At 37.9% G+C, this 18,284-nt stretch overlaps 1 protein-coding gene across 2 annotated transcripts in view; it reads left to right on the forward strand.

Moving 5' to 3' along the window:
• Nucleotides 1-17,896, forward strand: part of ZMYM5 (zinc finger MYM-type containing 5) — a 45,667-nt gene extending 27,771 nt beyond the window's left edge. For both annotated transcript variants that reach the window (XM_045797145.2, XM_045797140.2), the window contains exons 5-8: nt 2,204-2,489; nt 3,049-3,208; nt 4,208-4,420; nt 16,466-17,896. In XM_045797145.2, coding sequence (XP_045653101.2) covers nt 2,204-2,489; nt 3,049-3,208; nt 4,208-4,420; nt 16,466-17,221 — 1,415 coding nt within the window. In that variant the 3' untranslated portion in view covers nt 17,222-17,896. The remainder of the gene's footprint in view (nt 1-2,203; nt 2,490-3,048; nt 3,209-4,207; nt 4,421-16,465) is intronic.
• Nucleotides 17,897-18,284: the final 388 nt, after the last annotated feature.

Below are 18,284 nucleotides of genomic sequence, written 5' to 3' on the forward strand. Positions count from 1 at the left end.
ATAGGTGGAGGGGGCAATAGACCTCTCACTAACGACAAAAGGTGTTGTTTTTTTTTTTAAGATTTATTTATTTATTTTAGAGAGAGAGTGCCTGACCGTGGGGAGGGAAAGAGGGTGAGAACCTTCAAGCAAATTTCCTGCTGAGCACGGAGGCTGACCTGGGGCTGGATCCTACCAAGAGTTGGACGCTCAGCCAACTGAACCACCCAGGCCCCCCCTACAAAAGCTGTGTTTGAAGATAATGATAGCATAATTCAGAACTCTGGGGCCTCAAAGCTTCACCATAATGCAAGAGTTAGAAATGTAGAACCTCCGTTGCCTCCCTAGACCTATTGATTCTGAATGATGTATTCAATATACATAAATGCATATTATGTGTATGATTTTATTTTTAAGAAATCTCTACACCCATCATGGGGCTTGAGTTCACAAGTGTGAGATCAAGAGTCACATGCTCTGCCAACTGAGACAGTCAAGCACCCCTAGAAGCTCTGTTTAAAAGATTCCCAAGTGATCTCATGCATGTTAAAGATGGGGAAACATTGTTACCTGTACATAATATTGTACCCTTTTGAAGCTAACAATAATATATGATGGAAGAATAAATGATGGAAGTTAGGAAAGCTGAATGTTCCCGCATTAACCCATCACCTATATTAAAGATTATGAAATAATATTTAGAAGGCTGGGAAGGAATTATAGAGTGTTGCTTTAAAAAGTGAAGTGGGGAGTGTCTGGGTGGCTTAGTTGGTTAACCGTCTGCCTTCGGCTCAGGTCATGATCCCAGTGTCCTGGGATTGAGCCCCATGTTAGGCTCACTGCTCAGTGGGGAGTCTGCTTCTTCCTCTCCCTCTGTCCCCACCCCCCACCCCCTGCTTGTGCTATCTCTTTATCTCTCAAATAAATAAAATCTGTTTTTAAAAAAAGTGTTTTGGAGGGGTGCCTGGCTCTACCTCAGTTGGTAGAGCATGCAGCTCTTGGTCTTGGGGTCATGAGTTCAGGTCGCATGTTGGGGTTTACTTAAAATGAACAAATAAAAAGTATTTTGAAGGTGGCTGCGTGGGTCGGTCAGTTAAGAGTCTGCCTTCAGCTCAGGTCATGATCCCAGGGTCCTGGGATTGAGTACTGCATCGGGCTCCCCCTGCTCAGCACGGAGTCTGCTTTTCCTTCTGCCTGCTGCTCCCCCTGCTTGTGTTCACGCTTTCTCTCTCTCTGTGTCAAATAAATAAAATCTTGGGGGGGAAGTATTTTGGAGGAAAGTATACTGACGTTCTTTTTTTTTTTCTTAAGATTTTATTTATTTGTTTTAGAAAGAGCACAGTGGCAGGAGGCACAGAGGGAGAGGGACAAGTAGACTCCATGTTGAGCACAGAGCCTGACTGGGGGCTTGATCCACAATCCTGAGATCATGACCTAAGCTGAAATTAAGAGTCGGAGGCTTAGCTGACTAACCACTCAGGCATCCCCTGATATTCTACATATTACTTGAAATACACAAAATACATGGGTTGTTGTTTAGAGGGAAGAGGTAGATGTGATAAAGCAAAAATCATAAAATAGTATAGAATCTATTTGTTGGGCATATGAATGTTTGCTGTAAAATTCTTTGACTTCTGTATGCTTTAAATTTTTCATAATAAAATAATAGGGAGGAAGATGAAAATGGGGATCATATACCAGATTCTATAGTTATCTTTGATTTGCATATTTGCTTGCTTTATGATGTATTAAGACTAGGAGATGCTTTTTGAACCTGGGGTCTCTGACTTAATTGCTGATGATTACTGCTTTGCCTGATTCTAGGGTCACCATGTACATTTTTGGCACAGTAGAGTATCCTTCACTGTGAACACATAGTGGAAGGGCCCCTTGGGAGGCTCAATCGGTTAAGCATCCAACTCTTGATTTCGGCTCAGGTCATGATCTCAGGGTCAATAGATCGAGTGTCCCCCGTCCCTCCCCCGCATCAGGCTCCTCTCTGGGCTTGGAGTCTGCTTAAGATTCTCTCTCTCCGAAAAAATAAATAAATAAAAAGAATTCAAAGTGTAGCATTCCCCTGGAATTGTGCAACAGGGCTTAACCACTTGCTTATAGGGCTGCATCATTATTCTCTTAAACTTATGCAAAATGAAAATTTAATATATTTTTCTGATGTGAATTTTGATTTGTTCCATGACGTTTTCTTGTGTGTTTTGTTTTTAAGATTCTTGGATCTCCCAGTCAGCATCATTTCCCCGTAATCAAAAACAGCCAGGGATGGATTCTTTATCACCAGTGGCCTCCCTTCCTAAACAGATTTTCCAGTCTTCAGTCCAACAGCAGCTTACAAAACCAGCTAAGATCACTTGTGCACACTGCAAAAAACCTTTGCAGAAGGGACAGACAGCTTATCAACGAAAAGGATCAGCTTACCTCTTTTGTTCTACCACCTGCCTTTCTTCTTTCTCCCATAAGCGCACTCCAAAGAAACGCAACGTAATAAGTAAAAAGTAAGCTATACTTTTCAGCATGGCTTCATATAGTTGAAATGCTGGCAATATAGACGTGTGTCAAATGTAATTGGTGAGCTGCATAGATTCATGGATATACAGTTGTTGCAAAGGTGTCTTAAGGTTTTTTGAGCTTGAATTATCCTAGGGTGTATCAGAGCTATGGATTCATTTGTAGTGTCCTTATTCTTGGCAGGCAAATGGAATATAGATACAGAAATATCTACAGAAATTGATCCTCTCCCTGCCACTGTCTTTGCCTCATCCCATCCCCATCTTTTACCTTAGTTCTACCAAGTTGCTGCTACCCTTTCAAAAAGTCATAATAACCTGTGACAAGGTTCTTCTGCTGCAAAATGTTTTTACCACCAAATCATCTCTTGCCATATTAATTAGGAACTATTGACAGTGAAACCAAAAAAGTGGATTTGGTTAGATCCAAAAATATAGTTGATTCCTAGGATTAAATCATGAAAAAACAAAAAATGTTTATTGTTCATATATTTGACTTTTATTAAAATACAGTATTCTTAAATTATGTCTGTCCCTTTTGTTTCAGAGATGTACCTACAAAAAAGGCTACTACTGTTCCTCAAGTTGAATCAAGAGAATCCTCCCAAGAATTTTGTAGTACATCTTTGCCTCCCTGTGAAGACAACCAGAATCTTAGAAAAAGAGTTAATAAATCAAGATGTATAATCTGTAGTAAACTAACAGAGGTCTGGATTTTTTATCTTATTTCAGTTATTATTTTAACTTTTCAGTTAAAATTTTAATTTATCTTTTCAGTGTTATTATATGCTCTGCCAGCTACGTAATACACATGTCCTGGATCTACACAATGAAGTTAGAAGATACGTTAGAACTAACTGTCTTGGGAACAGATAACCCATTTGCATGCTAAGGAAAGTACATAGCTATTTCCATGAAATTGGTTATACTCCTAAACAAAGCAGTAGTTCTGTGGTGAATTTTGTTATTAGCCACTCTTAACTAAAAGTGTAGGTTCAGAACGTGAAGGATGCAACCGATCCTGATACAAGAATATGTAGAACAAGTGGAGTGTAAGTGTGTTGATTCCCTCACATTTCTTAAATGGTATTGCCATCTTTCCAGTTGCTGAAAGAAGAAACGTTCATACAGGCAGTCTTCACTTAACACAGTCCTTGGTGACTGAATTTGGTGTTTCCCAGAGCCTTGCAAATTGAGGACACAACTTTATCTCAGTTACCACAGAACTGAGCAAAGCATGAACCACCGTATTTATGTATATACAGACACCATCCTGAATATGGTAATGTTATTCTTTTAGCTCCTCCCATAAATTTTCTAGGGCAGTGAAGTTTATAATATCAGAAATTCCCAATCCATTTCTTTTAAGATGGTTATATCAAAGTCTTCTAAACCAGTTCATTTTTCTAGTTTTTAAGTGTCTCTGGGGAACTTATTACTGATTTTATAGGTTTTTTTGTTCCATCTTTTCTTCTGTAAAATCAAAGAATGGTTTTACAAAGAAATCAGAGATAAAAATGAAAGAATAACAAAATGTGCTTTTTAGTCTTTCCCCTGAATTTCTTCCACTGACAAACTACTAGAGGTTGTTTTTTTGTTTTTTGTTTTTTGGGTTTTTTGTTTTGTTTGTTTTTTAAAAAAACTATCTCATTGCTTACTGTGCTAATCTGACTCATTTATTTAATAAATTCTGTCTTTTCTTTTAGATTCGCCATGAAGTCAGCGTTAATAATGTAATACATAAACTGTGCAGTAACCAGTGCTTTAATAAGTACAGGTTGGCCAATGGTCTAATAATGAATTGCTGTGAACAGTGTGGAGAGTACTTGCCCAGTAAAAGTGCTGGAAACAATGTCCTGATCATTGAAGGTCAGCAGACAAGATTTTGCTGCTACGGTTGTGTTAATGAATATAAACAGGTAATTCTTTTCAATGCATTTTAATAGCTTCTCCCTGTTAGCCTACTTTAGCCAGATTTATCTTAGAATCTCAGTTCCATTTTTGTCAATTTGTCATTGAGCCGTCCCATCTCAAATGAGTATTGAAATCAGTTGGTTATTCTAAGCTAGTTTTCCTTCCTCTTCTATTTTTTAGAATAGTTTGTAGAGAAAATAGATATTAACTTTTCTAAAATGTTTGGTAGAATTCACCTGTGAAGCCAGTCCTGGACTTTTGTTTGTTGAGAGTTTTTCGATAACTGATTCAGTTTTGTAAGATTATGTTTCTAGGAATTTACCCATTTCTTCTAAGTTGTCCATATGTTGGCATATAATTTTTTGTATTATTCTCTTATAATCTTTTGTGTTTCTGTAGTGTCATTATTCTCCATTTATAATTTTGAGTATTCTTTCCTTGATGAGTGGCTAATGCTTTATCAATTATCTGTTTTATCTTTTCAAATGGTCTCTTCTGTTGTTTTTTTAATCTCTGAGTATTTACTCTCTGTTATTTTCTTCTTTCTACAGGCTTTGGACTTGCTTTGTTCTTTTTTCTAGCTCTTTTAGGTGTACAGTTAGATTGTTTGAGATTTGTTTTGCTTTTTAAAGTAGGCCTGTGTTGCTATAAACTTCCCTCTTAGAACTGCTTTTTGCTGTGTCCCAGAGATTTTGGACCATCACATTTTCATTTTCATTTGTCTCCATGTATTTTTTTAATTTTCTTTCATTTCTTCATTGACCCCTTCATTGATTGTTTAGTTGAATGTTTTTTAGCCTCCATGTGTTTTGTTTTTGTTTTTTGTTTTTTTTTAAGATTTTATTTATTCATTTGACAGAGAGAGAGACAGCCAGAGAGAGAGGGAACACAAGCAGGGGGAGTGGGAGAGGAAGAAGCAGGCTTCCAGCGGAGGAGCCTGATGTGGGGCTTGATCCCAGAACACCGGGATCACGCCCTGAGCTAAAGGCAGACGCTTAACGACTGAGCCAACCAGGCGCCCCCATGTGTTTCTTTTTTTTCCTGCTTTTTTTCTTAAATTTGTAGTTTCATACTGTTGTTATCAGGAAAGATGCTTGATATGATTTCAGTCTTCAATTTATTGAGACTTATTTTGTGGCCTAACATGTAATCTATCCAGGTGAGTGTTCCTTGTGCACTTGAAAAGAATGTATTCTGCTGGTTTGAGATGGAATATATACACATACATACATACATACACATACATACATACCTGTTTAGTCCATCCAGTCTAATGTGTCAATTCAAAGCCACAGTTTTCTTGATGTGCACTCTAGATGATTTATCCATTGATGCAAGTGAGGTGTTAATGTCCCCTCTATTACTATCAATTTCTCCTCAATGTCTGTTAACATTTGCTTTATGTATTTCGGTGCTCCTGTGTTTGGTACATGGATATATACAATTGTATATCCTTTCTTGCTCTCTTCCCTTGTGAGTTTTTTTTTAACAATTTTATTATTTTAACCTTAAAATGCCATCTTTAAGATGATTATGAGTAATTATATGTAAAAACATTACTTACAAGACCATATTGAACAGAATATAGTCATCAGAAAAATACCAGTGGCATGATATTAGATAGAATATTATGAAACTGATTAAAGCACATTAATATTTACCAAGAGTAATTATTCTGATGATGCCATTTTTAAACTTCAGAAAATAGATATAAATAAGTTTTTTCTTTCTCTACAATGATATATTATTTTTATTCGGTTAGAAATAATTTCATTTCTTTTATTATTATTAAAATGTATTATTTGTTTCAGGGGTACAGGTCTGTGATTCTTCAGTCATACACAGTGCCTACCACATGTACCCTCCCCAAAGTCCATCACCCAGCCATGCCATCCCTCCCACCCTCCTCCACTCCAGCAACCATCAGTTGGTTTCCTGAGATTAAGAGTCTCTTATGGTTTGTCTCTCTCTCTGCTTTCGCCTTGTTTCATTTTTTTCCTCACTTCCCCTGTGATCCTCTGCCTTGTTTCTTAAATTCTTCATATCTGTGAGATCACTTGATAATTATCTTTCTCTGATTGACTTATTTCACTTAGCATAATACCCTCTAGTTCCATCCACGTCATTGCAAATGACAAGATTTCGGTTTTTTGATGGCTGAGTAATATTCCATTGTATGTATATACTACTTCTTTATCCATTCACCTGTCAGTGGACATCTAGGCTCTTTCCATAGTTTGGCTATTGTGGACATTGCTGCTATAACCATTGGGGTGCAGGTGCCCCTTCAGATCACTACATTTGTATCTTCGGGGTAAATAACTGAAGATTAGTTAACCATAGAGTTGAGAGTCTATTTCTGAGTTCTCTTTTCGGTTCCATCGATTTGTGTGTCTGTTTTTGTGCCAGTACCATACTGTCTTGATGATTACAGCTTTGTAATAGAGCTTGAAGCCTGGAATTGTGATCCCACCAGCTTTGGTTCTCTTTTTCAACATTCCTCTGGCTATTCGGGGTCTTTTCTGGTTCCATACAAATTTTAGGATGATTTGTTACAAGCTCTGTGAAAAAAGTTGATGGAATTTTGGTAGGAATTGCATTGAATGTATAGATTGCTCTAGGTAGCATAGACATTTTCACAATATTTGTTCTTCCAATCCATGAACATGAACGTTTTTCCATTTCTTTGTGTCTTCCTCAGTTTCTTTCATGAGTATTCTATAGTTTTCCAGTACAGATCTTTGCCTCTTTGGTTAGATCTATTCCTGAGTATCTTACAGTTTTTGGTGCAATTGTAAATGGGATTGACTCCTTAATTTCCTTTTCCTCTGTCTCATTGTTGGTGTCTAGACATGCAACTAATTTCTGTGCATTGATTTTAAATCCTGCAACTTTACTGAATTCCTGTATGAATTCTAGCAATTTTGGGGTGTAGTCTTTTGGATTTTCGACATAAAGTATCATATCATCTGCAAAGAGTGAGAGTTGGACTACTTCCTTACTGATTTGGATACCTTTTATTTTTTTTGTTGTCTGATTGCTGAGGCTAGAACTTCCAGTACTATGTTGAACAGCAGTGATGATAGTGGACATCCCTGCCATGTTTCTGACTTTGGGGGAAAAGCTGTCAGTTTTTTCCCATTGAGAATGATACTCACTGTGGGCTTTTCATAGATGGCCTTTGTGATATTGAGGTATGTACCCTCTATTTCTACACTGTGAAGAGTTTTCATCAAGAAAGGATGCTGTACCTTGTTAAATGCTTTTCTGTATCTATCGAGAGAGGATCACATGGTTCTTGTCCTTCCTTTCATTTACGTAGTGTATCACAGTGATTGATTTGTAGATGAGGAACCACCTTGCAGCCCAGGTATAACTCCCACTTGGCGGTGGTGAATAATCCTTTTAATGTACTGTTGGATCCTATTGGCTAGTATTTTGGTGAGAATTTTTGCATCCATGTTCAGCAGGGATATTGGTCTGTAATTCTCCTTTTTGGTGGGGTCTTTGTCTGGTTTGGGGATCAAAGTAATGCTGGCCTCATAAAATGAGTTTGGATGTTTTCCTTCCATTTCTATTTTTTGCAAACAGTTTCAGAAGAATAGGTATTAATTCTTCTTTAAATGTGTGGTCGAATTCCGCTGGAAAGCCATCTGCCCCGGGGTTCATGTTTGTTGGGAGATTTTTGATTACTGCTTCAATTTCCTTGCTGGTTCTGGGTCTGTTCAGGTTTTCTATTTCTTCCCGGTTCAGTTTTGCCTAATTTGTTGGTATATAGTTGCTCATAATACACTCTTACAATTGTTTGTATTTCTTCAGCGTTGCTTATGCTCTCTCTTCCTTCTTTCATGGTTTTATTGACTTGGGTCCTTCTTTCATTTTGATAAGTCTGGCCAGAGGTTTATCAATCTTATTATTTCTTTCAAAGAACTAGCTCCTAGTTTCATTGATCTGTTTTACTGCTCTTTTGGTTTCTATTTCATTGATTTCTGCTTTAATCTTTGTTATTTCTCTTCTCTTGCTGGGTTTACGTTTTATTTGCTGTTCTTTCTCCAGCTCCTTTAAGTGTAGGGTTAAGTTGTATATTTGAGAACTTTCTTGTTTCTTGAAAAAGGCTTGTATTGCTGTATGCTTCCCTCTTACGGCCGCATTGTTGCATCCCAAAGGTTTTGAAAAGTTGTGTTTTCATTTTCATTTGTTTCCATGAATTTTTTAAATTCTTCTTTAATTTCCTGGTTGACCCATTCATTCTTTAGTAGGATGCTCTTTACACTACATGTATATGAGTTCTTTCTAAATTTTCTGTTGTGATTGAGTTCCAGCTTCAAAGCATTGTGGTCTGAAAATATGCAGGGAATGATCCCAGTCTTTTTGTATTGGTTGAGACCTGATTTGTGACTTAGGATGTGATCTATTCCGAAGAATGTTCCGTGTGCACTTGAGAAGAATGTGTATTCTGTTGCTTTAGGGTGGAATGTTCTGAATACATCTGTGAAGTCCATCTGGTCCAGTGTGTCATTTAGAGCCCTTATTTCCTTGTTGATCTTTTGCTTAGATGATCTGTCCATTTTCGTGAGCGGGGTGTTAAAGCCCCCTATTATTATTGTATTATTCTCAATGCGTTTCTTTGATTTCATTATTAATTGGCTTATATAATTGGCTGCTCTCATATTAGGGGCATAAATATTTACAATTGTTAGATCTTCTTGTTGGATAGACCCTTTAAGTACGATAGAGTGTCCTTCCTCATCTCTTACTCCAGTTTTTGGTTTAAAATCAAATTCGTCTGATATGAGGAGTGCCACTCCAGCTTTCCTTTGATGTTCATTAGCATGATAAATGGTTTTCCACCCCCTCACTTTAAATCTGGAGGTGTTCTTGGGTCTAAAATGAGTCTCTTGGAGACAGCATATCGATGGGTTTTGCTTTTTTATCCAATCTGATACCCTGTGTCTTTTGATTGGGGCATTTAGTCCATTTACATTCAGGGTAACTATTGAATGATATGAATGTAGTGCCATTGTATTGCCTGTAAGGTGACTGTTACTGTATATTGTCTCTGTTCCTTTCTGGTCCATGTTAGTTTTGGGCTCTCCCTTTGCTTAGAGGACCCATTTCAATATTTTTTGTAGGGCTGGTTTGGTGATTGCAAATTCTTTTAGTTTGTTTGTCCTGGAAGCTTTTTATCTCTCCTTCTATTTTGAATGACAGCCTAGCTGGATAAAGTATTCTCGGCTGCATTTTTTTTTTCATGACTATATCTTCTCAGTCCTTTCTGGCCTGCCAGGTCTCTGTGGATAGGTCTGCTGCCAATCTAATGTTTCTGCCGTTGTAGATTACAGACTTCTTGTCCCAAGCTTCTTTCAGAATTTTCTCTTTGTCTCTGACATTTGTAAGTTTTACTAGTAGACGTCGGCGTGTTGACCTATTTTATTGATGTTGAGGGGAGTTCTCTGAGCCTCCTGGATTTTGATGCCTGTTTCCTTCCCCAAATTAGGGAAGTTCTCTGCTATAATTTACTCCAGTATACCTTCTGCTCCTCTCTCTCTTTCTTCTTCTGGGAAACCAATTATTCTAATATTGTTTTGCTCTGTGGTATCACTTACCTCTTGAATTCTCCCCTCGTGATCCAGGAGCTGTTTCTCTCTCTCTTTCTCAGCTTTTTATTCTCCATCATTTGGTCTTCTGTGTCACTAATTCTCTCTTCTGCCTCATTTAGTTTTGCAGTTAGAGCCTCCATTTTTGATTGCACCTTATTAATAGCCTTTTTTGATTTTGACTTGATTCAATTTTATTTCTCCAGAAAAGGATTCTCTAGTGTCTTCTATCCTTTTTTCAACCCAGCTAGTATCTTTATAATCATTATTCTGAACTCTAGTTCCAACATCTTACTAATGTCCATATTGATTAGGTCCCTGGCAGTCAGTATTGCCTCTTGTTCTCTTTTTTGAGGTTTTTCCATTTTGTTATTTTGTCAAGACAAGAATAGATGAACGAGAGAACAAAATACTAAAATGGGACCAATGACCCCAGAGAAGTACATACTAAACAAATCAGAGGAGACCTGAAAAAAAAAAAAAAGAATATGATCAGTCTCGTGAATAGAATAGAGCCATACACTAGATTTTGGGTGTAGTTTGGTCTGGTAGAAGAAACTACATCCCAGAATTTTAAAGAAAGAAAGAATATATATACAAAAAATATGCTTAAATACAATGAAGAGATAGAATATGACTGTAAAAATGATTTTTTAAATGAATTATAAGGGGATAAGTTGGTTGTAAAAGGAAATAATAATTTTTAAAAAAATAAAAAATTTAAAGTTGAAAGACTAAAGAATCATGGGGAAAAAGCCATGAATTCTGTGTGCTATATTCCCTTAGTACTGGAGTTTGCAGTTCTCATTGATGGGTAAACTTAGTCTTGGCTGGGTGTTCTTGCTGATCTTCTGGGGTAGGGGCTGTTGCATTGATTCTCCAGGCAGAATTGCACTGCCCTTTCTAGGGGCCAGGCTAAGTATTCTACTCCGGGTTGCTCTCTGTACGTTTTGTACCCTGGAGGCTTAATGCATAGCTTTAGAGGATGAGAATGAAAATGGCTGCTTCCCAGTCTCTGGCCCTGGAGGAGCCGAAAGGCTCAGGGCCGCACTCCTCATTGCACCCTCAAAGCAGTCAGTCCTTTCTGTCTCCCTGGTCTCTGTCAGCACTCTGTGCTAACCTGCAGGGCCTGTGACCAAATGTTTCTATCTCTGGCGCACAGCCCTGTTTGGAGTCTCCAAACCCAGCAGATTCTTGTAGTGCACTCCCGTACCGCTCGTCCCAAGGGAGGAAAGGGAGGGATTCTCCCCAGTTCTGTTGCTTGTTGGACTCCAGCTCCAAGAGCAGTGGCCCGACTGTGCTGCCGATCACGGTTTATGGCGACTCCGTGCTGAGAGCCCACCCCTCGGCTCTCTCTTTGCAGCCGGCTTCCCCGCTCTTATACCTGGGAGCTCTGCTGCACTCAGGCACCCCCAGGCTTCCTGAGGGTCCTGATACCACACTGTCCCAGCAGGGGTTCCACCCCCTGCTTAACCACTGGAGCCATGTCCCTCACCAAAGCAGACTTCTAAAAGTTCTGATTTTGTATTCCTTTGCTCTGTCACTTGGCGGTAGCCCGCTTACGGAGGCTCCCTCACCGCCTCCCCCCCCCCCCCCCGCCTCGCCGCAGTCTGTCTTCCCATATATCACCTAACATTCACTTCTCCACATGTCCTGCCTTGTAGAAAGTGGTCGCTTTTTCTGTTCATAGAGTTGCTGCTATTCTTTTCTTCATTCTCCAGTTGAGTTCATAGGTGTTCAGAGGTTTGATAGCTATCTAGCTGAATTCCTGGGACCAGACTAAATTTAGGTCTCCTACTCCTCTGCCATCTTGGACTCCCAGGACCTCTTCCCTTGTGGTTTGATGGATTTCTTTAATGTTATGTTTGGATTCCTTTCCCCTTTTTGTGTGTGTATGACAGGGTTTTGATTTGTGGTTACCACTGGGTTCATACATAACATTTTACATGTATAGCGGTCTCTGTTAAGTTGATGGTTGCTTTATTTCGAACGCATTCTGAAAGCACTACATTTTTACTACCCTTTCCTCATTTTATATATATGATTTCATATTTTATTTACATCCTTTTGTTTTGTGTATTCCTAAACTAATTTTTGTAGATATAATAGATTTTACTACTTTTGTGTTTTAATCTCCATACTGGCTTTATAAGTGATTAATCTACTACCTTTACAATATATTTGTTTTTACCTGTGAAATATTTTCTTTTCATAATTGTCTGTGATTTGTGGCCTTTTCTTTCCAGTTAAAGAATTCCCTTTAACATTTCTTGTGGGGTGCCTGGATGGCTTAGTTGGTTAAGCATCTGACTCTTGGTTTCTGCTCAGGTCGTGATCTCAGGGTCCTAGGATCAATTTCCGCGTCAGGCTCCATGCTCAGCCAAGAGTCTGCTTCCCCTCTCTCTTTCTCTCCCTCTGCCCCCGCATGTGTACACACACTCTCTAAAATAAGTAAGTAAATCTTTAAAAGAAAGAATTCCTGGGGTGCTTGGATGGCTCAGACAGTTAAGCATCTATCTTTGGCTCAGGTCATGATTTCAGGATCCTGGGATCGAGCCCCAACATGGGCCTCCCTGCTCAGCAGGGAGTCTGCTTCTCCCTCTCCCTCTGCTCCTCCTCTCTGCTCATGTGCTTGCTCTCTCTCTCTCTCTGTCTTGCTCTCTTTCTCTCAGATAAACAAATAAAATCTTTTAAAAAAAAATTCCGTTTAACATTCTTGTAAGGCTGGTTTAGTGGTGATGAACTCCATTAACTTTTGTTTCTCTGGGAAACTATTTCTCCTATTCTGAATGATAATCTTCTTTATCACTTTGAATATATCATACCACTTTCTTTTGGTCTACAAAGTTTCTGCTGGAAAATGAGCTAATAACCTTAGGTTTCCCTTGTTTATAACTATTTTCTCTTGCTTCTTTAAAAATTCTGCATTTAGGGGTGCCTGGGTGGCTCAGTCGTTAAGTGTCTGCCTTTGGCTCAGGGCGTGATCCCGGTATTATAGGATCGAGCCCCACATCAGGATCAGGTTCCCCCGCTGGGAGCCTGCTTCTTCCTCTCCCACTACCCCTGCTTGTATTCCCTCTCTCACTGGCTGTGTCGCTCTCTGTCAAACAAACAAACAAACAAACAAACAAACAAATCAATCAATCAATCAATCTGCATTTATCATTACTTTTTGCTATTTTCATTATTATGTGTCTTGGCATGGACCTTCTTGGGTTCATCTTGTTAGGGGCTCTCTGTGCTTTCTAAACCTGTTTCGTTCCTAGAGTAGGGATGTTTTCAGCTAGTATTTATTGAAATAAGTTTCCTTCTGGCATCCTTACACTGCAGATGTTATTATGCTTAATGATGTTGCAGAGTTCCCTTAACCTGTTTTCACTTTTTATTCTTTTTTCTTTTTGCTGTTTAGCTTGAATGATTGCCAATACTCTTCCAGATTTCTGATCTGTTCTTCTTCTTCCTCTAATCTGCTGTTCATTCCCTCTATTTCAGTTACTGAATTCTTCAGCTCTGGTTGGTTCTTTTTTGTATTTTCTGTCTTTTTGTTGAAGTTCTGAGTTCATCCACTCTTAATACTTAAGTCTAATGACTATCTTTATGATCGTTACTTTAAATTCTTCATCAGGCATATTGCTTATCTCCATTTCATATAGCTTTTTTGTAATTTTGTCCTGTTCTTTCATTTGGGCCATATTCCTCTGTCTCATTTTGTCTAATTTTCTGTGTTTGTTTCTCCATTTTAAGAAGGTCAGCTATATCTCCTGGTCTTAAAAATGATGGCCTTATGTAGAAAAAGTCCTATGGAGCCCTATAACACAATCTGTCTTAGTCACCAGAACCATATGCTCCAGGGGTGTCTCTTGTGTGGGCTGCGTGCACCCTCCTGTTGTAACTCAGCCATGATTGCCTTCAGTCCAGCCACCTATAGTGACCTACTTTGTTTGCTGTTGATGCACGGCATGGTTTGTGATTCCAAAAACTGGGAGGAAAAGCCAATAAATAGTGATACAGACATGTTACTTTGAGATTTGGACATAAACACCAAATGAATCGGCTAATAGTGTTGAAAATGATTGACTTCTGGGAAAGGAGACATGGGTATAGATGATAGGGGAGTGCTATTTGTTTTGATTAACCAGGTATAACTGGTTATTGCTTTATATTAAATGTATATTCAATTTGATTGAATAAAACCTTTACAATATGTTAAAGTTACTGAAGTTCAGAGAAAGTGTCTTACCCAAAGTCACATAGCTAGATTTGACCTCACATCTAAAACTTTAGTTTGCTCTATTGCATCTGACATGAATATTTAATTATACATGTGCCTTATCTCCCTTAATAAGCTGTAGGTTCCCTGAGGCCAGGATCTATATCTGATTCAGTTTAGTAATCTTCAGAATAAGTAGCCTTATAAGGTGACCTAACCATCTAACATGACACTTCTTTTTTTTTTTTTTTTTTATTTGACAGAGATAGAGACAGCCAGCGAGAGAGGGAACACAAGCAGGGGGAGTGGGAGAGGAAGAAGCAGGCTCATAGTGGAGGAGCCTGATGGGCTCGATTCCATAATGCCGGGATCATGCCCTGAGCCGAAGGCAGACACTTAACCGCTGTGCCACCCAGGCGCCCCTAACATGACACTTCTGAGAGTAAAATGAGATTCTGGGGATGCCTGGGTGGCTCAGTCGTTAAGCATCTGCCTTTGGCTCAGGTCGTGATCCCAGCGTTCTGGGACTGAGCCCCGTATCGGGCTCCCTGCTTGACGGGAAGCCTGCTTCTCCCTCTCCCACTCCCTCTGCTTGTGTTCCCTCTCTCGCTGCCTCTGTCTCTGTCAAATAAATAAATAAGATCTTTTAAAAAATAAGTAAAAATGAGATTCTGTCAATAAATATAGTGCTCTTCATCTTGGTACCTTTCTTTGCAGTGTTTTTTGTTTGTTTGTTTTTTTACCTCCTTTTTTTTTTTAGACTTTAGTTAATCGGTGCCTACCTCACCTGCTTTTTACTTAGCTTCAGTTTTCACCGAGGTCATCAGTAAAAATGTTGGTTGTGAGAGGAGGTAGTACTGCACTAGAGTATTTTTGAATTTCATTTTCAGAGTCTCATGAATGTCCCCGGAAAGATGCCTGAAGACACAGATAGGGAAAGATATAACCAGTTTAATCTTGGAACATAGAATAGCAGAAAACCCATAAGTCTTTGGTTCAGCCACTTTTGTCTTCCTATTATCAGTTCTTGGTATTAGATCATATCAGTAATTGTCAGATGATCACAGGTATCCTGTTCATGCCAATAATAATAGCTAACATGAATTTACTGTGGTGCCAGATACAGTTTTACATGTATTTTTGCATTTAATCATCTAAAGAGTCTCCCTAGTTAGGTGCAGTTGATATCTTCATTTTATTGCCAAAGAAACTGAAGCTTCAGTGGTCAGGTAACTTGCTCAAGGTCATACAGTTGGGTCATGGCCATCCATTGAGAATTATGACTATAGCAAGTTGAATACCTATTCATTACCAGGAAACTCAGGAAGGAGAAACAAGAGCAAGCTTGGGTTTGGTTATATTAAAAATAACACTAACTGTGGTCATTGGCCTTCTCTTGGTTTTTTTATATGCTGTTTCAATACAGATGCATCCAATCCCATAGTTTTAATTAATAAAATTTGATAATTTCCAAAATATTTCTGTACATGGTCTTTCCTTTTTTTTTGTTTTTTAAATTTTTTTCTTTTCTGTGTAGCTATTTCTTTTTTCAATTTTAGACTAATATATCCATCTGTAATCTCCATTTGAATGTTCCACAAATACTTCAGATTCCTTGTCTAAAACCAAAACTCCAAACCTGTTTTCACTCTGTTTCCTTTATCAATAAATGATCCCATCATTCAGTCAGATGCCCAGGCAGAAACTTAGCGTCATTCTTTACTCCTCCTTCCTCTTCCTTAGCCTCCAGAGCCACTCAGTTACCAATAATCCAGATATTTCTCAACTCTAAATCATATCTCTACTTCTACAATCCTAGATATATAACCACCATCATTTCTTGACAGAATTAAACTACCGCAGCTTCTGTCTCTGTACACTTAGTCTTCCTTACAGTTAGAAATCCATAATACAATCGGAGCAATCTTTCTAAGTATGGATTTGATTATGTTGCTCCTGCTTTTTTTACTTAAGTGCTGCCAATGTTGCTTTCAGGATTAAATCAAAACAAAGCTTTTAGTTGGTTTGGTTTTGTTTTTAAAATTTACTTTAGAGGGGGGAGGGGCAGAGGGAGAGGTAGAATTCAAGCCAACACTGCACTGAGAACGGAGCCTGTTGTGGGGCTTGATCTCACAATCTGAGATCATGACCTGAGCCGAGGGCAGACGCTTAACTGACTGAGCCACCCAGACACCCCTCTTTTTAACAATTCTAAGATAAAATTGCAATCTATTTCTCCCCAGATGATGGAAACAAAATCAAAAAATTTGTCAGCATCAGAAAACAGAAAAAGGAATGCTGTTAGAGAAGAAAGTGAAAGAAAATTATATGGACCACTGAATATTCTTTTAGAAAAAAAAGAGGGAATACCAGAAAAAAAGGAAAAGACTTCAGAGCTACAGGTTTTGGCAGAATATAGCACAGATACATCACTGATCAAACAGGATGTAAATTCATCTTCTTCTGTGTTAACCATAGCTGATAAATTTCAAGAGCCACTGGAAGAGAAAAAATCAGAAGACTGCATTATATCAGTTGTACTTTCTACAGACCCAGGTACATGGCCCCGAATTTTGAATACTAAACAACGGGACATTCTTGTTGAAAATGATCCACCTCAAGTAAGAAATTTTAACTTTCCAAAAGACAATACAGGAAGGAAATTTTCAGAAACTTACTACACACGAATTCTTCCAAATGGTGATAAAACCACTAGATCCTGGTTACTTTATTCGACTTCAAAAGATTCTGTGTTTTGTTTATATTGCAAACTCTTTGGGGAAGGAAAAAATCAACTGAAGAATGAGAATGGGTGTAAAGATTGGCAGCATTTATCACATATTCTTAGCAAACATGAGGAAAGTGAAATGCATATCAACAATAGTGTTAAGTATTCAAAATTAAAATCTGATTTGAAAAAAAATAAAACTGTGGAAGCTGCAGAACATGGATTACATGAGAATGAGAAAAATGATGGTGTGCTGTTGTTGTACACATAATATACTTGATGTGGTTCTTGACATAACAGGGTCTAAAATTTATTCAGAAAAGATCTGTACCCTAATGGTCAGTACCATTTTTGTTGGGAGGCTCCTAGAACTTCAACAGTTCGCAATAAGTATAATAGCAAATAAATAGTAAAAAATGTTTCTGTTCCAAATTCTAAAGCTAATTGGATTCAGTAGTTAATGCAGATTTCAATAAAGGCAATTGTTATTTTTCATTCTGTCAATTCACACCTTTTAAAATTGGCATTTGAGGGCTAACATTTAATGTGTTTGGTTAATTGTTTTGATTACTTTGAAAGAAGGAGAAAAAGGCTTCAATTTATCAATACTAGTTTGAACGGGATACTATATGACTGTTCTCATCATTATTAAAGTAAAAACATTTCAGAAACAGTTTGAAAGTAGAATGGAATCTGAAACTGCAGCTTTTGCTATTAAACCAAATACCTGTGATTTATTTCTTTTGGGTAAAACATTTTTTATTATTTGAGCAAAACAGCATTATTTGTTATATTAAGGTGATTAATTTGCATTTTATTGGTCTTAATTTATAAATGTTTTCACTTTTATTGCTGTGTGAGAACTGTAAGAATAAAGAGTGTATACCTATTTTTATGTTCGTACAAATCTAAGAAATATTAAAAATATATGAAGTCAATCTTTAGGTATTGTGGCAATTTTTTTTTCCTCTGAAGGAGACTACATGCTTCAATATGAGAAGTACACTGATGAAAATTAAGAATCTTTTTTCAAATGATCACTATTACCATCTCTATATTTAGTTATTCTCCCTTTGTATCTGATTTCAGATACTACCTTTATCATATATTAAATTCTTACATACACTTGGGTTTTGTCTCAAAGCTATGGAACAAAATGACATATGAGCAATGACTAGAGCAGAACAAAGTGCATTCTGTTTGGTGGGATGACACTAGGAGTACTTGTAGACTGTCTGTGATGCCAGTGCATAAAATTATTTTTAGAATACCTAGGAAAATCATTCTCATTAATTTATAATCATTTTGGTTTTTGGCACTGGACTGTTTCAGTC

Source organism: Ursus americanus, chromosome 10, assembly GCF_024610735.1.
Source record: "Ursus americanus isolate L20-20 chromosome 10, mUrsAme1.1.p, whole genome shotgun sequence".
In the NCBI taxonomy this organism is placed as follows: Eukaryota; Metazoa; Chordata; class Mammalia; order Carnivora; family Ursidae; genus Ursus; species Ursus americanus.